Source organism: Aspergillus aculeatinus (assembly GCF_003184765.1).
Source record: "Aspergillus aculeatinus CBS 121060 unplaced genomic scaffold BO66scaffold_37, whole genome shotgun sequence".
Lineage (NCBI taxonomy): Eukaryota > Fungi > Ascomycota > Eurotiomycetes > Eurotiales > Aspergillaceae > Aspergillus > Aspergillus aculeatinus.
In genome coordinates, this window is record NW_020291506.1 from 148,137 (window position 1) to 170,723 (window position 22,587).

The 22,587-nt window shown below is 54.4% G+C and overlaps 8 protein-coding genes across 8 annotated transcripts; 3 read left to right on the top strand and 5 right to left on the bottom strand.

The window, feature by feature from the left end:
* Positions 1 to 428: 428 nt before the first annotated feature.
* Positions 429 to 1,879, top strand: BO66DRAFT_378069 (TauD/TfdA dioxygenase family protein; the record flags this gene model as incomplete). The annotated part of the gene is made up of 5 exons (XM_025645776.1): positions 429 to 787; positions 839 to 1,356; positions 1,419 to 1,467; positions 1,512 to 1,655; positions 1,704 to 1,879. Exons 1-5 carry the CDS (start codon positions 619 to 621, stop codon positions 1,877 to 1,879), a joined length of 1,056 nt encoding a protein of 351 aa, XP_025501923.1. The 5' UTR covers positions 429 to 618.
* A 398-nt stretch (positions 1,880 to 2,277) lies between these two features.
* Positions 2,278 to 4,021, bottom strand: BO66DRAFT_281055 (uncharacterized protein; the record flags this gene model as incomplete). Its single annotated transcript, XM_025643063.1, has 2 exons — positions 2,278 to 2,455; positions 2,502 to 4,021. Coding segments are annotated over 2 exons (1,698 nt in total), but the record flags the coding sequence as incomplete, so codon positions are not given.
* Positions 4,022 to 8,539: 4,518 nt separating this feature from the next.
* BO66DRAFT_413066 (uncharacterized protein) lies at positions 8,540 to 9,367 on the bottom strand (the record flags this gene model as incomplete). The annotated part of the gene is made up of 1 exon (XM_025649396.1): positions 8,540 to 9,367. The coding sequence occupies one exon, from the start codon at positions 9,365 to 9,367 to the stop codon at positions 8,540 to 8,542; it is 828 nt and encodes a 275-aa protein (XP_025501925.1).
* A 2,595-nt stretch (positions 9,368 to 11,962) lies between these two features.
* Positions 11,963 to 12,947, bottom strand: BO66DRAFT_472945 (NAD(P)-dependent oxidoreductase; the record flags this gene model as incomplete). Its single annotated transcript, XM_025653004.1, has 2 exons — positions 12,762 to 12,947; positions 11,963 to 12,690 (listed from the first exon to the last, which is right to left on the bottom strand). Exons 1-2 carry the CDS (start codon positions 12,868 to 12,870, stop codon positions 11,963 to 11,965), a joined length of 837 nt encoding a protein of 278 aa, XP_025501926.1. The 5' UTR covers positions 12,871 to 12,947.
* Positions 12,948 to 13,268: 321 nt separating this feature from the next.
* On the bottom strand, positions 13,269 to 14,311 carry BO66DRAFT_440483 (lipase family protein; the record flags this gene model as incomplete). Its single annotated transcript, XM_025651257.1, has 3 exons — positions 13,269 to 13,938; positions 14,001 to 14,172; positions 14,230 to 14,311. 3 exons carry the CDS (start codon positions 14,309 to 14,311, stop codon positions 13,269 to 13,271), a joined length of 924 nt encoding a protein of 307 aa, XP_025501927.1.
* A 2,512-nt stretch (positions 14,312 to 16,823) lies between these two features.
* On the top strand, positions 16,824 to 18,754 carry BO66DRAFT_455908 (GMC family oxidoreductase; the record flags this gene model as incomplete). The annotated part of the gene is made up of 3 exons (XM_025652115.1): positions 16,824 to 17,166; positions 17,238 to 18,452; positions 18,537 to 18,754. The coding sequence occupies 3 exons, from the start codon at positions 16,824 to 16,826 to the stop codon at positions 18,752 to 18,754; spliced, it is 1,776 nt and encodes a 591-aa protein (XP_025501928.1).
* A 795-nt stretch (positions 18,755 to 19,549) lies between these two features.
* BO66DRAFT_440485 (uncharacterized protein) lies at positions 19,550 to 21,012 on the top strand (the record flags this gene model as incomplete). The annotated part of the gene is made up of 2 exons (XM_025651258.1): positions 19,550 to 20,272; positions 20,779 to 21,012. The coding sequence occupies 2 exons, from the start codon at positions 19,550 to 19,552 to the stop codon at positions 21,010 to 21,012; spliced, it is 957 nt and encodes a 318-aa protein (XP_025501929.1).
* A 596-nt stretch (positions 21,013 to 21,608) lies between these two features.
* On the bottom strand, positions 21,609 to 22,514 carry BO66DRAFT_440486 (uncharacterized protein; the record flags this gene model as incomplete). The annotated part of the gene is made up of 1 exon (XM_025651259.1): positions 21,609 to 22,514. The coding sequence occupies one exon, from the start codon at positions 22,512 to 22,514 to the stop codon at positions 21,609 to 21,611; it is 906 nt and encodes a 301-aa protein (XP_025501930.1).
* Between the last annotated feature and the right edge of the window lie 73 nt (positions 22,515 to 22,587).

Below are 22,587 nucleotides of genomic sequence, written 5' to 3' on the forward strand. Positions count from 1 at the left end.
GAAGGTCCAGAACGGTTTGTCTTCGGTGTGGATGGTGGTTTCGGGTCAGACTTGATCTAGGTACAGTATGTGTCGGGCGATGGCTCTCATCAGTGGGCCTAGCACCCACATCTGAGATCTACACATGTCGGTCTTGAGAACTCCCAGTACTATTTGGTCCTGGACACCGCTTGCGTGCAAGGAGCCGATACATCCGAGGGCATGGCCCGCAATCCAGGTACAAATGCACAAGGCGGCATAAGGCCGAACATCATCCCACGATGCGATATCCTCCAGAACCAGGATGTCTGTTGGAAATTCCCAGCTACAAACCAAAGCGCTGTCAAGCAAGCCTAGATCTTGGCATATCACAAGCACCAAGGCTCAGATGGTGTCACGCTGTACCTCAAACATTGGCTGCGCGGGCGCGACGGTGGTCGGCGATAGCCCCACAAGACAGTCAAGCTCCATCTAAACGCCGAAAGCCGATGCGCGCGGTCGACCAGCGCTTCACCTTCCGACCTGCGTTGAAACCTACGAATAGATAAGACATGCAGTCTCCGAGCAGAATCTATGTAACTATCCACATTGTGTTGGAAGAACGCTTACAAGAAAATCACAAGCAATAACCACTACACAATGGCGCCCCATCCACGCATCCAATCTAGCGGGTCCCTGGACGCCTTCCACCCCGTGATGGTGACCCCAGTGATCGGCAATGAATTCCTCAAGGGAAGCTGCAACATCGTCGACGATATCCTAAACAGTCCAGAGGCGGAGCAGCGCATCCGCGATCTGGCCGTCATGAGTTCGTCCACCCCAAACCTAATCCCCCCATCCCACTAACGCCAGCACGCAGTCGCCGAACGCGGCGTCGTCTTCTTCCGCGCCCAAGACAACCTCACCAACGCCCTCCAGAAGCAGCTCATCCTCCGCCTCGGCGAACTGACCACCCGCCCCACCACCCACGGCCTGCACATCCACCCTGTTACCAACGACGCCCGCGAGTTCGGCGACCCGGACCCCGAGATCAGCACCATCAACTCCGAAGGCCGCAAGAAACTGTACAAGGGCTCGGACTACACCAGCCAGGCGGCCGTCTGGCACAGCGACATCGCTTTCGAGAAGGCGCCGGCCGATTTCTCGAGCTTGCGGCTCATCCAGCTGCCCACCACCGGCGGGGATACGCTGTGGGCGTCCGGGTATGAGATGTACGATCGCTTGAGTAAGCCGTACCGCGCCTTTGTGGAGGGGCTCACGGTCACGCACGTTGGCGAGGGGTTCCGCAGAATGGCGCAGGTGGGGGGGTTCAAGATGTTTACCGGGGAACGAGGCGCGCCGGTCAATGTGGGCGATGAGTTGGTGGCGGTTCATCCGGTTGGTCTTTCCCTACGTTCGAATGTGGATGGTAGGTGGGGGTGCTGATTATGTGGGTGTAGGTGGTGCGCACGAACCCGATCACCGGGTGGAAGTCGATCTTTCCTGCTGGTGAGTCTGAGGCGCATCTGGAACCAAAGCATACTGCTAACGAGGTCTGCAACCAGGCGCTTTCCCCTCCAAGATCAACGAACTGAGTCGCAAAGAGAGTGCAAACATGCTCCAATATTTCAACGATCTGATCATCCACGGGCATGATCTCCAAGTCCGGTTCAAATGGAACGAGCCCAATGATATTGGTGGGTCTCCATGATCTCTGTGGCTCGATTCATGCTAACAAAGACCAGCCATCTGGGACAATCGCAGTGTCTTCCACACCGCTACTGGCGACCACGAAGGCTTCGGGCCGAGGAGTGGAAACCGGGCCGTGGGGGTTGGTGAGATTCCTTATTTTGATCCGGAGAGCAAGTCCAGGAGAGAAGATCTGGGTATTGAGGATACACTATCCCCTGCGCACTGGTAAAAGTGGGAGACTGGCATATGTGCTTCGAAATGTGGAATGACACTTTCATGATCCTGCTCGTAGTGACAATGATATGTATGAATTATGCTTGAATTTCCGGCCATATCTCGGCGCTATCCTGCCATTGATGTCCACGGAAGGTCGGCCCAGAAATCATCCGTCAGCATATCGCCAAACGAGTGCAGGTTATCTAGCATCTCTTGTAATCCGTGGCATTGTAGGCCCGGTCCCTCGTAGGGAATTGAGTCAGCACCGGTAGGTGGGGTGGGTAAATCAATCCATTCAGGAAGGCCATGGGACCCGTAGGTAGCTTGCACTCCAGGATGGGACACTCCATCAATGTGGCACCATGGCTCGCCGGACGGGGCTGCTGACAGCCCTCCGGTATTGTCGGTCGGCGCGGTGGTGGCATTATTCACGAACTCAATGGCTCTGGTCATGACGGTTTCTAGCCCATCGCGATATCTGCGCAGGGTGGTGTTTCGCTCCGCCATCATAAACATCACCAACGAGCAGGCCCGCAAGTCGTCCGACACTGCCACGCTCCAGAGATGGGGCGCCCGGAAAAGACAGAGACTACTTTGATCAGCCGCGCTTCTCCACTGAGTCTGACAGAGCTTACCACATGGTCAATCCAGCCATGAACAATGAATTGACCAGAAGAAACGAGTACCCAGATGAGTCTCTTTGCCGCAGTGTCTTGAAGCACTGGCACATTTTGCCGGAAACGAAGAGACATTTCTGGATCATGGGATCCTCGCAGGGAAGAACGCTAAGGAATCGCTGTAGTAGCATGCGGATGCAGTTATACCAGTGCATGCGTACAAAGGTTGATTCCTCGGGCGCCATCACCGGTTGAGCGTGCTGGAATTCTTCGAGAGAAGCCATCAACGAGGGTACTTTGGTGATCAATGCTGGTAGGTCTCGATCGACACGGTATATCTCGGAGTGAATTCGAGACATGATGCGCTGAAGTCGGATAGTAGAAATGAATCTACGAAGATTTGGGCCTGGTGTTCGCGCCGTCGGGTCCGAAGGAGTCTGCACCATCTGATCAACTTGCCGATCGTCATTGGTAGCGTCATCCATGTCAGCCGGTACATCAGCATCTATGTCTGTTTCGGCGATGCTGAACGGACGGCCCAGAGACCAACACACGTATCTCTCGACCAGGTATACGCTCCAGAACAGGCGACGCCGCAGCTGGGCAGCGTGCGGTCGCATCGCTCGATACTGGCTTTCGCGGTGTAGCCCAAGGTCAACGCAGATACGCATCGCTAGGCCTATCGTATACCACACAGTCGAATGCGAGGCTGAGCGCAAATCATAGAGGACCAGTAACATGATTGCCTCAATTCTCGCATATGTCGAAGTTGATTTGAGGCCGCTGTGGGAATTGGATGCTGCAGTCCAAAAATCGCGAGGGGGAGTTGAGTCATATGAATCAGTCATTTGCAGTATGGAGGCCCCTAAGGCATAGACCATAAAGATCTTGAAGGTCTCAACCCCGCGAATCACCGAATGATTGTTCTGGTGGATGGTCCGGTGTAGGTGGTAGATCTCGGAGCGATCCAAGAACGGAAGTCGAGTATGCATGTCTAGAAAATAAGCATCGATGAGCTTGGAGCCCCCATCAAGACCTGGGAGGGAAGTAGTGCTGCTCAATGCAGAGGGGTTCGAGGCAATGCCTTCCCTGCGTTGGAAACCAGCATTGATGGGGATGGACTCGGTCCATACGGTATCGTCTACAATGCCACCTAGGTTCTTCGCGATGGTCCGGCCCGATGACGGCCCCAGATATGCTGGACCATGGTTGTGTTCGCGACCAAGCGATAACAAGGAGAGGACAGCAGACTGATCCGGGTTGTGATGGCTTGACGCTGTATCCTGATCTGCATGTGGCTCCAGCGCTGGGCGCTGTAACGCGGTGGCCAATTGGGATTCGAGCATTTCAATTCTTTGAACCAAGGCTCCCTTGGACATAGCGTGATGCCATGAGGGGACGGTTTCGGAGCGCAAGCATGGCTGGTTAGCGGCCTCACATCCCGCGCATGTCGGATACCCCACACAGCGTTGCTTGCGGCGATGACACCGTTTACAGGACTTGGGAACGCGCTTGCGAACACGAGCCTCTGTGCTCATGATGAAGGGTGAATGAAGATGTTGATCCATGGAGAAACAAGCCCTGCAGGAGGGCACTTAGAGAGGGTTTAAGGTTAGGTTTCCCCGCACTGCAGCACCATTTGGACAACCGAGGCTGAGGCCATCGCCAACCAAACGCACGTCATTCAGGCTAAGAATCGGTTATCCTATCGAGTCTCCACTTTCAATGAAATGGCTGAAAGGGCCTTCTGTGAAATGTGCAGACTATGATTGATCCGCACGTGAGTGAGAGAGACGATAGTTGTTCCATGCAAAATGCAATGTAAACAAGTGAGGAAGTGAGGAAAAGCAAGTGGAAAAGGGAAGGTTGGTCGACGGCCACGTGATGCCACGTGATGCCACGTGACATACGGCATTTGTTCCTCCGCTCCGCTCCACTCCGTCAGCGAAAGAACCAACACAAGGAGAAGTAACACATGCTGGTTGATCATGCAGCAGGCAGCTACCAAAGAGCTCCCTCTGCTGCCTGTCTGAAGACAAGTTGCAATGAATGCAAGCTGCAGCACAATGCTCGGGACATTTCACCAACAAATAAGCGGATTCGGCCAGAGCGTCATGGGTCTGATTGGTGATAGACTCAGTGATTCTTCTCATCCCTTGCATCGGCTTGCATCGGTTAATACTCAAGGATAGGACGACCTCTTCTGCAACTGCGTAAGCGTCTTCCTTGTCGAAACTATTGCCTCACGTCGAGGCACGCTCGTGAAAAGTACTAGGTCACCCCAACGTTCTTACAGAACAAGCACATGCCTCCAATTCCCCACGCGACCGTCTTCTCAGGGACCCAGTACTTACAATAGACTTTGCCATTGACTGATAAGCAGGGCTCTCCCTCTGAATGGGCGAAAGCATTAGCCGACTTGGCGGTCGCGCACCTGTCCGCTTAACAGGGGGTTGAGGCCACAGGAGCATACTGTGAACAGGATGAGAGTACCGAACAAGAAGGCAGGGACAGTCTGAGTTGAGCTGCAGCCATCGATGCTCACCGTGTGCTCTGTTTGGCCCACCGGGACACTGTTCCGAAACTGGGAATCACCAGCCTGGAGAGACAGTTGATACTACCGTCCTTCGGTCTGGCTCTGCCCCTTACATAGACAATAGGCCTGTGCCGGTCACGCGTCAACCCAAATTTGGCGAGGAGCTGCTTTCCGGCCAATCTCGAGCCTGAACTTCGAAGCTGCCCTGTCTTTGGCACGAACAATTCACTCAACCGCGTGGAAACACGACCGTTGCTACACGATTGGACGCAGTATTCTCTGACATATCATTGGCGGGTTTAGCATGTCTCTCGTGCACACCTTGCTGGGTTGAAATCATAGTGCAGTTGCAGGAGTTGATGCACTATGGCCTTGCTATTGGGCAGGGGGCTTGGCTGATGATATCCAAGTTTGAGGCCAATCACACAAGGTTTCAACCACCGCTGCAGCAGTCGGACGTTGACTTATATGTCCCTGGGCCGTGCAGGCGGGCGGGCTGGGATGGACTGGGTCAGTGCCCGCCGAGGGAAATGCTCTCTGGCTTGTCGCTCTCCGTGTGTCAGGGCGAACTGTGCTCAAGCGAGAAGTGAGTCATCACATTTGATTGGATACACCGGCGTCGAGGTCGATCCTCTGTCGTGAATCATGAAATCAGGGAATCTTGGACGAAAAGAATGGGTTAGAAGTGCAACAGCAAACGTCAGCTGTCAGTTAGTCCTCCCTTACGGGGGTTTCCGGTTTCTGCAGGTATACAAATCCTGGACTCTAGGGTCTAAGTATGTCTTTAACACCCTCTTCTTGCGCTTTCCGCAAGTGTTTGTTGAACAGCTACCTCGTCTACGATAACACCTACAGCCGACCTTGGCTCCCAGAAAATCGGCAGATATCTCTCTGCTACGCCACGCTATGGACTCTACCTCCGCAAGAAGGGTGCGCTTAGCATGCGACTCATGCCACAACATGAAGATGAAATGCTCCGGCGGGCGGCCTTGTATGACCTGTACAAGATATAGACATACGTGCATCTACAGTGCTCCCAACCGCATCGGTCGACCTAAGGGTTCAAAAAACAAGACAGTCAGCCCCCCTTCGACGACTGATCTCTCGTCTTGTGCCGATATAACCCAAGACAGCGGACTGTCCGAGGCATGGAACTGGGATCTGCCACAGTCACCGTTACTGACGGGTGGAAATTTCGAGATTCCAACGACTCGTCCCGATGAGTTCATTTTCAGATCACCTTTAGCGACCCTATCAGATCAAGACCTTCATACCAATTTGTCTTCGAGCGCACCTGCTTGTCTGGCACGGACCTACTTGGTTGAATCTGGGGGTACCTCGTCTTCTGCCGCTCCAGTATGTCCAACGGTGGCTTCCTCTTTGATCCGAATCCCAGACCTGGAATATGAAAAACCACTGACATGCACTTGTTTCTCTCGTCCAAGAATAACATACAGGCGTTCTCAGAAGAAGAGTATTCGTCATTCCCTGCGCCTCTCTCATCGTACCAGCTACTACAACCTCAGTCCGATGCTCCAGGAGCAAGAGCCAACGCCAGTATCCCCTGCCACAAGTGCAACTGCGTGGGCGTGCAGGCCGAATCTCTGTCGAGTCTTCGGAAACGGGAAGCTGAGCCCTGTCCGATTGCATTCCCGATCGTCCTTGAAGCAACACAGGATATCCGGATCAGATGGGACGCGCTGCTTGGGTGCTCGCTCTGTCGCATGGACGGAGATCACGTCGCACTCTTACTGCTGGCGATGAGTCTGCGGCTGGTGCTGCGCTGGCTGCAGCTGGTCATCTACGATCGCGTGTCCTTGTCCCACGAGCCTCCCACTCCTACTACACATAACACGCCCCAGCGCTCCCGCCGCTCGAGCCTCTTGGCCATTGGCGAGGTGCTCTCTCCCAGCTTACACGGAGACAAGAGCCGTTCGGCGAGAATATCCGCTGGCGGTAGGTCTCGCCCGAGGTCTAACAATTTGTCAGCCGATCGCATTCGAATAGGGAGCTACGAGCTGCCTGACGAAGAGAACAAGTTTGTGATGGACATGCTCACTAGCCGTACGCTTGCGCGGCTGAGGCAGACCCAGATCGGCATCACGACGTACTTCCAGCAATTCCAGGGCGGCGTAAACTGTTCCATGACGAGCCAGAAGAAATCCATCAATCTCGTGCTGGATCATTTGAAACACTCCATCCAGACGACGGAGCAATTGGTGCAGAAGGTTGCGCACTAGGTGTACAGCCTCATCCTGCCATATTGTTCTGCGAATGTGGTTGATGCCTGAAACACTTTACGTTTTGACTCAATCATTCTTTGGCCAAGTTTCTTCTGGTGCGGATTAATTTGAGGTGTTACTCGCCGCGGCTTACGCAAATTCTCATCCTCACCATAGATTCCATACACACTGCTTTTTCCCAATTGATTGTCTCGGTTGCTCGAATACCCGTGCCTCTTTCGGCATCTCGATCGATGGCTAGTGCTTTGCCTAGTGTAATTCGTATCTACTACACAAGACGAACCGATGAAGAGAGGTCAAGTATGAAGTATAGATCTGACTGCGGGCTTTGATACATGCATCATGTTTGTCATTCCCACGATTGGCCATGTTGGTCTCGATTAATCGCGTCAGGTAGATTCCACTTACATAGTCACGGTTCAGACTTAGAATGCTCAATTCGATACACGTCGAGCTTCGGGATACTAGTGGTTGTGGTTGTGCTGTACGGAATGTTCTTGTGCAGGTGACGTAGGAGTCGAAGGATACCGACGAGTGTACTGTCACGTCAACTTGAATCGCGCCAACAGTCTGAAATGCCACGTCGATCGAGCCATGTTCAAAATATTGTTAAACCACTGCTTATTCGTCTACTCTAGCAAATCACTTCCAACAGCTGTAAGCTCAATAGATATTTTGAGCTATACATCAGATGCTGTGTAGTCCAGCTTACAATCCTTGTGCAAGAGTGAGATGAAATGTCACACCGTCACGGTACTTCACCTTGTCTAAAGATTTGCCTGAATTGTTGCCAGAAATTTTACAAGCCGAGTCAGGGGGTGATGGAATGTGCCTCTGCCTGAACAGGCAAGCAGGCTGACGGGTCACACATTCCAGTGCCCAACCCTGACTAACATATATTGTGAAAGTAGACTGTGAGGACAAAACTACTGATCAACATGGCGTGGAATGACGCAGGGGCATTGTCCCGACAGTCTTCGAATGGAATCCTATACAGCTACCTCATGTCAATGCATTCGAGGAATGTTTTCCCCTTCCCCCGCCGTGCCAATGCACACAACTCTACCCCAGCACTCGCACATGTGACTTCGGTCTATCATTCATTAACCATTCTCTAACTAAGCCGCATCTGCATCACATCGTCAACTAAGCAAAACATGTGTATATCGTAATCCCCGTCCCAGACGGCCCATCCCACAATCAATATGGACTCCATCCCACCCATGCTCACATTGTGCTAGTGCGCCCAATCAGGCCAGCAGCAAGGCCACCACCATCTAGACAGTGTACTGTCTCTGCAACCACCCGCTCTCGGGTCGCGTCGAGCAGCCCGTCGAGGAGCTGCAGGTGCCCTGGTCATGCACGGCGTACTCGTAGAAGATGTTGGTCTTGTCCTCGATGTCCGAGGCATCCAAGTTGACGGGGTTGTTGTTGATGCCGTAGCCCTCGTAGCCGGTCAGATCGGGGTGGCAGCTGGCGTCGTTCAGGGCGGAGGTCGCGAAGAAGGCGGTGGCGTAGTGGTCGCTGTGGTCGCCGTCGCCGAAGGTGTTGTGGAAATCCTGGGTCTTGAGCTCGTCAGGGTGGAAGTCGTCGATGAGGGCCGTGAGGGTGTGGATCAGCTCGTCGCGGGTGTAGGTCGTGCCGGAGCCGTCGATGGTGGTGATGTGGTCGATCGCCCCGTCCCACAGCTTCTGCAGGCTGTCGTTGTGGTCCGCCGCGAACCCGGTGCCGTCCATGTTGCCGTCCGGCAGGTGCAGGAAGACCAGCGAGATCGACGAGTTCTCCGCCAGCGTGTAGATCGAGATGTCCTTGCCGGGGATCCCCGCGTCCGTCTCCGTCCAGCTGTTGCCCGCGATCGCCATCCGGGCGTACGCCGCCTGCGACCCCAGCTGCCGGTTCTGCCAGTAGCTGGTCCCCTGCCCGGCGTCGCCGGCCGTGAGGAAGACGGTGCGTACTGCCTGGCCGGACAGGATGTCGCGGATGAGGTCCGGGCTCAGGAAGAGGAGGTCATCGTCCTGGTGGGCGACGATGTTGAGGGTGTCCGCCAGGGCGAAGGGGACGGAGCCCAGAAGGGCGAGCTTGCTAAGGAGGCTTTGAGGCTTCATGGCTTGGTTGGAGCAATGTACACTGGGTATGGAGGACTGTGGGTATATTGAGAACGCGTGGATGAAAATGAATGAATCAAGCAGAACGCACGGCAGCCCGAGGAAGAATTCGAGTTGCAGCAGACGGCATTGCGTCTCGTTTATATTCCGTTGTATACTTCTCAGAGAGCTCAAACAAGATCATCGCGTGTCGTATGGCTCGCATTCCGGAGCCTCGGAGTGCCCTAATATAGCCATCACCCCTTGCGTGCTCGGTCTTGATGACGCCAGGCAAGCTACTCATGCTTTGTGAGGCTCGAAGCCATATGACAGGAGATTGCGGAGTGGTGCGCGTCCTGGAATACATCGTGGCTTGGTGAGCTCCGACTCAGATCGACAAAATAGTTCTAAAGGACAAATGGCGCGGTTGAGGTACGCTATGATACCGTTGGGGTTTGGCGCGCATTCCGCGGCTGGAATGAGGATGTAACACATGGAGAGCTTCGGCTGTAGGTCAGAGTAGTCGCGCTGTACCTTGGACTTGGTTGTTGTGTTGGTTGAGGACTGTTGACGTTTCATGGCTGGCAGCCACTGATCCATTCTATGGCGATTATATGCGGTCATGGGATTATTTCCCAGCTTTGTCGCACGCACGGTGACAGAACCAAGCGGAGCGGATAGCTGATCATTTAGTTGAGAATATTTGCCAAGGGGTAGAAAGTAATTGCTCTTCGAGGACCATCGAAAGCCCGGTTTCTAGGGTGATGAGGGCAATCTTGCCTCTTTTGGTGAGACGATCTGTCGAGTCAGGGTTAACTTTCTAGACGCCGACCTGCACAATAACGCTCAACCTCCTCATACCAGGCAATAACCTCCAACGAAAGTACATCACATGCGCACTTCTGTACCGCCAGGAAGTCTAGAGCTGTTTGTTTCCAATCTGTGTGACGTTTCTAGCTCCGCCGGTCGCAAGCAGACGCGCTCCAGCCTACATGAATCAAATTCACCTCCCGAGGTCTTTGGACAAGGCGTTGGCCGGCAATAGTAGCCATACCCTTTTAGAATCATTCCCTATCCCTTCCATTAGACGATGTCTTTTATTTCCAAGATAATATATGCTTGAATCAAGCTAAATTGAGAGAATACACCAGCTGGAGACCAAAATGTGCTGTGAGTTCTCTTCTTCACCTTCTTTTGTTCGAAAATGTTAGTGCAATGAGGACGGATCGGATTCGAGCGTAAGCTATATTCCAACACTGTATCAAAAAATCATGCAATTCAACTCCTTCTACAAGAGTGAAGGTTGTTCATGGAGCTACCATTCCCCAGCATGAATTTGTTATTAAATTCTATATACTTTTGGTGTCAATGAGAAAGTACTTGAACATCATGTAGCAGCTGGCCCAGAGCCTGATAAGATATCTTAATATATACTGCGGCTTTGATTACCAATCCACAATTTACATGATCAATGAATGCAGATTTCTCGTCGATTCACCGGATATCGCATACAACTATAACTCTGGTGTTCATCACAAACAAGGTTAGATCAGTAAGATGTAGAGCGTCGATTTACTCGCTTAACAACTAACAAGTACCTCGTAATATGGACCAGGTTCGGGATAGTACTCCTACTAGATCAGCACCATCGATCGCTCTCGGAAACCCCCGAGCTAGAAGCTGCACCAGATCCCTATTATGATAGCAATCTCCGGAAGATGGCACCAAAATCCACAACACTCTTCACTATCTGACGGAGCTCTCCTTCATAAGATGCAATTCAACAATGAATCCCGCACCGGCCTCAGATTAGATGCGAATCCCCGCTAAACTCACCGGCCGACGACTCCAGCAGAAGACATGATATAAATGGAAGACCACCGTGTACCAACCACTGAGTTCACCCCTCACGACAACCTCCCACACATTCACAACCACGAACCCAGCATCACACCAGCATCACACCACCGACCGAGCCCAATGGACCCTAACGTAATCCTCGACCACGGCTGGTACGACTACTTCATCCGCCGCCTCGAGGAGGGCGGGTACCGGTACTACCTCGTGGTGGGGCCGCGCTACATCTTCTGGGCGTTCCCGCCGTGGCCGGACGCCCCCGTCGTGGCGGTCGTCATACATGCGGACAAGATGGAGGAGCTGATCGACTGGCTGCTCTCGCTGGGGTTCGTGCCGTGCCTGGGGTGTGGACGCCGGCAGATCGGGCGCCACTTCCATATCCAGGACCGTCCTAGGGGGGAGGTGGAGCTGGTCCTGTATGTGCTCACCGAGACGGAGATGCTGGATCTGGATGCCGGCCGCGCGGATCGCGATGCCGATTCCCCTGGTCTGATTCTGATCTGGGTTTACTAGGGGGGTCGTTGCGGATCGGGTTCCATGCCACTGCAGTGTTGTGACTTCAATTCTAGCTCATCAGAGTTGAGAAACGAATCAGTAAGTATGGTAAGCTGTTTCCTGCTAGGTAGTCTAGTTCAATGAAATCCAACTCCTGATTAAAACAATTTAATAAGTAAACGCTTCCCGTACCAAAAACCTGCATGAGCCCATCATCTATCCACTATCGCTAACCACAACCCTAAACAAAGGTAGACCCCAACCTCACCAAGTAATACTAACCAACCTTCCCCAATACCCCCCGGCCCACGCAATCCCCATCCCCTTAACCTTCTCCTTGACCTGGACGGGCCCGTCGAACGCCAGCACGGCATTCTCAAAGATCCACCGCCCGACCTCGGTGCGACTGATGCCATACCCGACGGCGGGCTCCTCCTCCGTCCCGACGCGGACCTTCTTATCCTTGCCCTCGACCAGGAAACTCGGCCGCACAACCAGATAGCTGGCCAGCGCCCGGCCGTCCCCGAGCGCCGCATCCGCCAGAATCATCGCCTCCATCGCCTTCTTGTCCGCGTGCGGCACCTTCAGCATCCAATTGTACAGCGGCAGCATCATGACCGGCACGTCGCGCTTCGAGTCCACGCCCGTCGTGCTGATGACGGCCAGCTTGGGCTTGCCTTGCCCTTGGTTCTCGTTCTGGAGAGCCTGCAGGGTCGCCAGCAACGTGCGCATCCCGTCCTGGCACACGGTCGGGTTCTCGAGGGTCGGATGCAGCAGATTCGAGAAGTTGGGCTTGCTGCCGATGCCGCTGATGATCAGGTCGACGGTCTTCGGGGCGGAGGTGCCCGGGGTTTGGTCCGGGGCGAGGAGGGTGGCGCGCACGGCGGTGGTGTCGGTGGCGCTACCCTGGATGATGTGCAGGTTTTTGAGGGCCGGGGCGGGGAGGTTGTAGGGGGCGAGCAGGGTGGTTAGCTTTTCGGGCGTGCGCACGACTGGAAACTGTTAGTGGTCATGACAGAGGAGGAGGTGGTGGTGGTGGTGTTTTTCTTTTAGGGTTGCGTACTTGCGTTGCACTTATACCCGGCTTGGAGGGCGAGGACGAGGCAGTGCAGGGTGCAGCCGCCTGTGCTGCCGAAGAAGGCGATCGTGGGGAGGGAGTCCGGAGACGTCATTTTCGGGGATGCTTGGAGTGAATACAGTGTTGAGTTTTTTTGGATTTTGATCTGGCTTCAACCATTTTCAAGTTGTATGCTAGGACATATTTATGTGCTGGATAAAGTTTCTGTTGCCGTGGTCAGCCTTGTGTTCTTGTGTTGGTGCCTCCCAGAAAAATGCTCCGCGCAGGGACGGAGACTTTGGCGAGCCGTGATGTTTTGGCCCCGACTCCGCCACTTTCCTCGTATCGAATAGTTACTATACTATACTTCCCCACTGGAACTGTAACCGAAATGACGTTGTTTCATGAGTTTTTTTGCATGGAACTAACGCAACTACAATGCTAAAACTCACAGAGGGCAAAACACCACTAACATCGGAAGTCATGTCACACGCACCAGAACTGCATGCTATGCTACTCCCCCCTCCGCCAAGGGAACCCGCGTTCCTTACACCCATCCACCAACTGAAAATACCACCGATGCGCCGATAACCCCCTCAGCGAGGGCGAGCCTGTGCCCGTGTTGCCAGCATAATTGACCGAGCCCTCGTAGACCGCCACATCCTGGGGGCGCACGGTGACATTATCTCCGGACAGGATATGATACTCGGGGCTGATATGCACATAGTTCATGATCAGCAGCGGCAGCTTCGGGATTGGGTCGTTCGTATGTGTGAAGCGGTAGTTGCCGCCCTGATTGGTGATGAACTGCGCTAGCGCCTCGTTCCCCACCCGCGGCGACGCGTAGGCGTACAGTGCCGCCTTGTACCCGTGCGTGCGAAGATCCGCCGCCGCCAGAGTCGCGACTGCCGCGCCAAGACTGTAGCCCACCAGCACCAGGTCGTAGTCGCTGTACGCATTCTGTAGCTGTTCGAGTTGGCGGATCACCTCGCTGCGGATCAGCCTCCATGAGGTCCAGAAGCCCAGCTCGGCTAGGCAGCCGTTGCACAGCTGGGGGTCGGTGAAGACGAACATCACGTCCGCCAGCCAGTTGCGCACCGAGTAGGAGCCGCGGAACGAGATGATGCGGCGGCGGTGGGTGTGGTCCACGGCTATGAAGCCAGCGGTATCGGTCATCGTGGCACTATTCGTCGAAGCGATTAGTCGAGACTCGGCCCCAAGGGACATCGCGGCCGGATGGTATACTTGGAGAAAGCAAGCGCAATACTCGTGTTGGTGGCCTCAATGGCTGGGCAGCCGTGGTCCCAGCACCGGATCCTCGCTCCCGAGGACTTGGGGTCATAGTTGTTGCTGCAGTAGGCGGCGTCTGCATACTGTGCCCAGAATGCGAACTCGGAGAGTTGATGGGAGGAAACGTCTGACTGGGATCAGTGGCGGATTGATTGATAAGGATTGATCAAACGTGCATACATACCGCGCGCCTGCAAGGCAGGAAGGGCCTGGCTCAGCGATGCCAGCATCGAGAGCACGGCCAAAAAGCAATTGAGAAGGGCCATCCCGTGCTGGGAGGAGACTGAAGATTAAAAGTAAATGGCGGAGATGCTGTCCGGGAAATTGGAGATTGGGTCGGCTATATTGGCTTCTCAGGCCCAGCCAGGTGCAAACCTTCAGGCTTGTTCTGCAACGTGGAACACCATAGCCCTTTGACTCCCAGAGTCAGGCTCCGAGCTCACTTACTTGACAGGACAGGGAGAGCCGAATGAGATGTGTTCATCTCAACCCCGCCCGGACGGAGAAGGTGCAACCAGTGAGACGGGCTCGACCGATGCCCTACAATGGCAGCTTCCTGAGGAATTGCCGGAGGGCTGCTCCGGGATTACGTCGAGGTTGGCTCAGTCGTCTATCAATGCACATCTTGGCAGGTCGACCGACCCAGTAAAAGATTCCGATGACTTTGAAGGTTCCTTGGGAGTGACTGGGCCCACACAGAACCCTAGCAAGAGATGCTCATAAGCCTGTGATTGAGTTTCTTGGGTCACGCGCGGAATGTGCGGTCGCTTTCAGCAAAGTCAATTCATATGGATGCAGTCACCCAGAAAGAGCCATAAGAATCAATCCAGGGACTGCCAGTGTTCGGATCGCATGGCACCCATCGACCTTTGGACGGACGGACAGCAGGCAGTTCGTCCACTCTCGGGAGAATTGCCGTGCGGGGAAGTGATCGGGGAAGTCAGCATGTGGAGATCGCCGACCTTCTTATGGTATTGAGACATTGCGAGATCTGGTCTTTGGGTATGTGGAATTGAATGTCTAAGTGAAGGTAGCAATCCTGAAGTCTTCGAGACCAGCCGAGAGCTCCCATAGGGTTTCGATACTCCTGCATTAACATTGGCCTGCTTGCCCAATCGCCTGCATAAACCACATCCTGACGATCACTGCGGTCTGTCAGTGATGCTCGGGAATAGATGACTGTCAAGGAGATGCCAACACGTCGGTTCGGAGGTGTCACAGAAGCAGTGACACGGTGACAAGCAGAACCCAGCGGTCATGTGATCTGGAGAAGTCCCATTTGTGTCGACGCCCGAAGCCACAAGCAGAAAACCAGACAGACTTTTTTGTATTCCATTAGTTGGAGACACTCTTGTCAGTAGGTAGTGCCGAGAAGTAGCAGACCTCGGATCGATGTCACACTCAGCTTGGGCCGCGGCTATGGCTGACAGCGGCTCCCTCATGGCCTCGTACAACGTGAGGTTACCCAGTGTTTATCCAACCTTCCACCCCGCATTGTTTCTTCGGATGGCAACGTCCCCGCGACTGTGCTTGTTACTGGTCAACGTGGCTTGACAAGCACACTTGTCCGACCGTGGGACATATCCAGTGAATCAGGTGCCAACCCGGTTAAGAACAATTCAGCAAATGCACTGCGAGTCTGCGACTCTTAGTTTGCGAGGCTTAGGTCTGGCTGTTTATCAAAGGGCGAGAGTGAGCTCCAGAAAGATAGTCGGCACTAGCCCTGTATATGAGAATCAAACTTGGAAACAAGCGACGGGGGTCACTCTCGGCCGGCACCTCCACATGGGCGGGAGAAGAATGTCTACCTAGCTCTTCCACGATACTGCATGACACCCTCCATTCCCCTCCAATCTGGTCACATCACTTTATTGGAAAGTGATGAATAATCCGACCGATGATATTCAACAGACCGGGAGCATACATCGCCCCAAATAAGGTTGGGATACTACAATGGTGCCTAGTTGGCATCATTCGGGTCAATTCTTTGAACGGCGGTCCCTTCCCATGTGAAAAGCACCACTTCGGATGTTTTCGCATGCCTGCTTTGCTTGTTCGATAATGGCATCTTCCACAAGAAATTAGGCTATAGGATGCAGTGCAGAACCTCACCAATGGTATTTTCCCCGAAGATGACCCGACCACCACAGGAATACTAGGTACTAAGTGAGACAAGGTCAATCTATCATCAACTCAATTTACTCCGACGCGATGCACTAGATTAGAGGCAAGTTGACTAGTACCTTATCATCCTTTCTGAAGATTATCCAGCACGGCAACGACTCCACCCTTAGTGTCTTGGTCCCTGGCTTAGGCAATCTATCTGACGCCAGAAGAGGGAAATGGGTCCGATGACAAACTCTTAGTCAGGAGAACGAAGTTTTAGGCAGCTGAACTAGGCTCGAACCAGCATTCAACCAGGGACTGGACCCTGATCGACTGTAATCTATCCGTGCCGGGCCGGAACACAACCAGTCAATTCGCTCCTCGGCATGCCGAGTCCGGTGGAGTCCGATTGATAACCTTCAACGTTGTCTTCACCGGATACCCGTTTTTTGTTTCAACGTCAATGGCGTGCTGGGCTCCACTTGACAGTCTTCCCGCGGAATCATCCCGTCGCTGACAGATCGTGTCTGTATCTTTGTCTAGTTCAGGCGTGAAGGGAGAGGGAAGGGAAGGCGGAAACCGCCCGCTCAGCCTCAGGGGTAGAGCTATATAACCCTGATAGAAGCAGGTGAACATGTGCAAGAATCACCAGGTTCAGACATCTGTTTCGCCATGTTCCGACCGGTTTTTCTCCTGAGTGCCCTGACGGCCGCATTGGCCTCGCCCATCACATACGCCTCCCAGGCCGAATACGACTACATCGTCATTGGCGGCGGCACCAGCGGATTGGTCATTGCCAATCGCCTGTCGGAAAACGCCAACGTATCTGTCCTCGTGATTGAAGCGGGTGACTCCGTGCTTCATAATGCCAATGTCACGGCCGTGGATGGCTATGGGCTGGCGTTTGGCACGGACATCGACTGGCAGTACCAGACGGTCAACCAGACCTATGGCGGCAAATCTCAGATGGTCATGCGTGCTGGTAAAGCCTTGTCCGGAACCAGCGCCATCAACGGTATACTACCTCCCATTGTCATCTCTGTCTCTCAAACATGCTTACTGACTCATGTTTTTGTTTCTGCTCAGGGATGGCCTACACCCGTGCCGAAGACGTGCAGATCGACGCCTGGCAGCAAATCGGCAACGAGGGCTGGGCCTGGGACAGTCTGTTCCCCTACTACCTGCAGAGTGAGAATCTGACCATCCCAACCCGCAGTCAGCGCCTGGACGGGGCGACCTTCAACATCTCCTACAACGGCGAGCAGGGTCCTCTGACGGTGGGATGGGGCGAGATCCCGACCAATAACCTGACTGCCACGATCAACGCTACCTTCCAGGGCCTGGGGGTCCCCTGGTCTGAGGATGTGAACGGCGGCAAGATGCGCGGCATCAACATCTACCCGGCCACCATCAACGTGGCTGCCAACGTGCGCGAGGACGCCGCCCGCGCCTACTACTGGCCCGTCGCCGCGCGACCCAACCTGCACCTGCTGCTGAACACCTTCGCCAACCGCCTGGTCTGGCAGGATGAAGCCCCCAAGGGCGAGGCCGTCACCGCCGCCGGCGTGGAATTCACCACCGCCAACGGCACCACCACCATCGTGACTGCGCGCCAGGAGGTCATCATCTCCGCAGGCTCCCTGAAATCCCCAGCCATCCTCGAGCTTTCTGGCATCGGCAACGCCACCCTCCTGCACAAGCACAACATCACCGTGCAGGTGGATCTCCCCGCCGTCGGTGAGAACCTGCAGGACCAGACCAACACACACGCTGAAGCCGCCACGCACGCTACCCTGGCCGGCACCAAGTACGTCGTCTACCCGGACATCTACGACGTCTATGGCAACGAGACCGCCGCTGTGGCCGCCTCCCTACGCAAGAAGCTGGACGACTACGCCCACGCCGCCGCGGCGGTAAGCCACGGCGTCATCACGGCCGCGCACCTCAAGGAGCTGTTCGAGGTCCAGTACGACCTCATCTTCACCCAGCGGGTCCCCATCGCCGAGATCCTGTACTATCCCGGCGGCAGCGCGAGCATCTCCTCGGAATCCTGGACGCTCTTGCCCTTCGCCCGCGGCAATGTGCACATTGCCTCGGCGGATCCCATCACCATGCCCGCGATCAACCCCAACTTCTACATGTTCGACTGGGACCTGGACAGCCAGATTGCTGTGTCACGGTATATCCGGGAAACCTTCCACGCGCAGCCGCTGCAGGGGTTGGTGGAGGGGGTGACGGTGCCGCCATTGGAGGATGATGCGTCAGACGAGGAGTGGAAGGCGTGGTTGCTGGATGGGAACTGTGAGTCTGCTATCTTTTTTTTTTTTTTTTTTTTTTTGTTTCTTATCTCGTATCGAAGAGGATGGCTGATGGATGCTTGGACAGATCGCTCGAACTTCCACCCCGTCGGCACCGCCGCTATGATGCCCCGCGAGAAGGGCGGCGTCGTGGACCCCAGCCTGAAGGTGTACGGCACCCGCAACGTGCGCGTCGTCGACGCCTCGGTGCTCCCCTTCCAGGTCTGCGGTCATTTGACTAGCACCTTGTATGCGGTCGCGGAGCGGGCGGCGGAGTTGATCAAGCAGGAGTCTGCTTTGTTTTAGACTGGTCATTGTTTGATTGTATGTTAGAGAATGGCATGGACGTGATTTGATAGAGTATCTATTTTGGTCCTGTTACCGATCATTGTTAATATGGTGTAACTTGCTGTAGCATAGCACAAACCTCCCTACACCCCCCTGTCGACCTCGAACCAAAAGCCCCCAAATCCACTCGTTTGTTTATCTATTTATCTATTCGTCTATATCTTGATTCAATCCTTTTTACTTTCTTACCTTTATATTATGCCGCAGTATGCAACAGTACTTCTCGCCTTGACAACCTCCTACCCTATAGGCACAGTGCGATGACTATATTAAATTCCACCCATGTTGTATTCTGGGACCGCTCTTGGAGAGTTCAGTATAGGAAGTGGAGAACCCAAGGCTTTTGGACTTATCGGTGGCTAAGGTGAATGCCTCCTTGATTCTGAGTATGGCTCATTTCAAATATCCTGTCATTACAGTATATTACGCATTACCCTGAGTGCATTTTCGCCTGAGGGAGCAGAGGGAGAGGGGAGAGAGAAAGCTGCAGTACAGTACAGTACCAGTAACATACAGGACTTCTGTCCATTTCGGTCACCTGTTTACACGTGATCCATCTCCCTTCGGAGGATGAATGAGTGGATATCCATGATCCAGTTTCCCGCCTCCCATTCAATCTCCCTACAATTGACTTACTCGTCTTGGGACAATCCTCGCTCATTTGCCGACCGTTCTCAAACGTGGTCCGCATCTACCTACTCTGCTTCGCAATGAGTCTTACATGTTCCCGTTCCAACTGCATACCACAGTACAATGTCAGGAATCAGACTGATAAGCGAGTCCACCTATGTCTTCCTCAACCTCACGGACAACACACTGGACGATGTTGACGAATCCCTGCGGCTGGACAAGCAATTGAAGCTCGATCCTCATTCTGCGCGCTACGGGCTTGGTGCTCTTGAGAAGCTCCCACTCGAGATTCTCCACCTCACCCTCCTTGCGCTGGACGTACAGTCAATGACGGAAGTCCGTCGCGTCAACAAAAGAGCCAGGCTCGTCACGGGCTCGATTCCGCAATACCGCCGAATCCTCGCGCACGCGCCCGCCGCCATTCGCGGCAGCCTCAACCTCGAAACCGCGCGGAATTTCTCCTGTCAGGCGCTGTACAAGACACTCTCCACCGCCGAGTGTGACGGGTGCGGCGATTTCGGCGGATACCTCTACTTGCTCACCTGTCGCCGCGTGTGTTTCCTGTGCCTCACCGAGAAGACCGACTACCTTTCCCTGTCCCGGAAGGATGTGATTCGCAAATTCGGGCTGCTGGACCCTACTCATCTAGCGCGTCTGCCTCGCATGAAGAGCTTCCCGGGCCAGTACTCGCCTCGAGGGATCAAATGTCGACGCCGTGAGACCTTGTTCGATCATGGCTCCGCACGAGAAGCGGGGATCGCTGTCCATGGGACAGCCGAGGCGATGGAAAGATTCGCGTCAGAGAGGGTCTCCAAGCAACTCGAGGCTTACAATTCACGACTATCTGTGCGCCAAACGAGTCAGAGGCCCGGGCGGCCCCCCAGATCTGCAGATGCCTTCGATGGGCATTGTTCGAATCCCAGGCGTTTTGTGGGGATCATACGTGCGCCATTCTTCAGCCGCCAAACGCCATCCCCCGAATGGGGGTTTCACTGCTTGGCTTGCAAAGCCCATCATTATCGTCGGCCGCTTCACTGGCGTCGGAAGTATACTATCGAGAGTTACCGAGACCATATCAGAGAATGTGGGGAAGTGGTAGGGGGGAAGCACGTGCGGTGAATCAGCCAGGAGTAAGCCGTTGCATCTGTAGGTGAACTAATGTCCGGGGCATTTAGCAAAGAATCCTCCCGGCTAGGGTCATTGTAGCAAACTTCAGCCTACCAACTGTTCTTTGCAAGGGTCTACATCAAGAAGGTTCGGGTATAGAGGGACGGGCTTTACCGGCCAGGAAACGCTTTTAGCCCATACCACGAGATCACAGCAGCCACCCCCTCCAGTTTGATATTCTCTAGAGCACCCCGCTGGCGATGATTCGCCAGCAACCCCCGACGATGACAGTTATCCTTCGCAGTATGAGAGGGCCGTTTGATCGCGTGGGACTTGGCATGCGATCGCCAGTTGTGCCGGCTGGCGTGGGAGCGGATCGCCGCCCGCGTCGGTTTCTGTCGGAGTTGTTGGGCCGACGTGAGATTCACAAACTCGAAGACCGTGTCCATTTAGGTTTCGCCTGTTCGAGTGAGATTTGAAGTCTGCTATCAGTCACCATCGAGCAAAGAAGAGTTGTGACTTTAGTCAAGAGATGAGGATTGATGAATATCCAATCTGACATGTGAACAGTAAACATGCCCAGTGCCGTGGTCATAGCGCCGTTCCTCATTCGGACAACGTCACGTCATGTGACCGGAACACTTGGGTGAGCACCAGGTCAACTGAGATAGGAGTGCACGTTTCTTGCTGAAGATTCAGGAAATTGAATAGAGTATTCAACTCGGTTCAGGCACTGCGCTAAGTTCATGAACTTCTGCTGAAGTGTTCCCTGCTGGGTGGTATACGGGGTGAGGAAAATATATTTTGATGCGGATCCGTGGGAACATCGTCAGATGTGCCTGCGATTCGCAACCCTACCTCTTGTCTCTTAAAGAGTGACTGAGTCTAGACATTTGGTGCGATTCATGGCAGGATCTAATCCAAGGAACAACATGGCTTACTACATTGGCTCGCTAAAACCTCGTACGGAAGGACTGGCTGAAAAACAAACTGGTAAAAGAAGCAACCCAGCAAAAACGCCAACATGCGTACGAATCATGCTAAATCTCACATTGCACCCCAATTTTCAACTATATTACACAAAATTCCCGGCCCGATGCTGCGCCTCCGGCGGAGTCGCCGGAGCAGCCGCCGGAGTCGGGCTCTGGCGCAAGACTTCGCTCGTCGCTATAGAAGAGGGACGCGTCAATGGGGTGCTCAAGCCGAGCTCACTGCGGGAGGGTGCCGTCGCAAACATCACCGACGCTCGGTCGAATTTGGCCTCGCTCTGCGGTCGGCCGCCCTCGGTCAAGGATACCATCGAGTAGTCCGCGGCCTTGGCGGCTGCCCTGGCTTCGATGCGTCTTCTCTTGCGCTTGTCCCGGGTGCACATGAAGGCGGCAACGCCGATAAAGAGCAGTATCAGGATGGTGAAAGTGACGATCGCGGCAATCTCGCCACGGCGGTTGTAGGCAGCTTTAGCGGCGCTGGCGGAACTAGTGGCCGAGGCGGTGGAGGTGGTGGTTGAGGCTGTCGACGTCGTCTTGGTCGTGGTGGTTGCTGCAGTGGTAGTGGATTGTGAGGTGGCGGAGGTGGTCGTACTTGATGAGGTGGTGCTGCTCGCTGTAGAGGTGGTGGAGGAGACTGTGGAGGTGGTAGAGCTTGTAGTGGCTTCTGTCGTGCTGGAAGAAGTGGTAGTGGTGGTGGAGGTGGTTGATTCTGTCGTGCTCGTCGACGTTGCAGTCGTCGAGGTGGTAGACTCGGAGGTGGTAGAAGATGTCTCCTCAGTCGTTGAGGCTCGCTTTTGAATGAGCCAGTCCCCGTGGAAGCGCTTCGCATACGCCTTGAGGTTATTGACATCGGCCGTCTGGGTGGCTATGGGTACGGTGACGGTGACGGTTGAAGTGGGACTCCATGTTGAGGGTAGATCAGCAGCGGGGCCGGGATGAGCAGCAGTGAGAGAGGACAATGTCCCGAGTGCGATCAGATAGCGCAGTTGCATATTGTCTGGTAAGTACTCAGTTGAGCGAACTTGGCTGGTCGAGAAGAAGATTGGTTGTTGAGCAGTGGGAGCC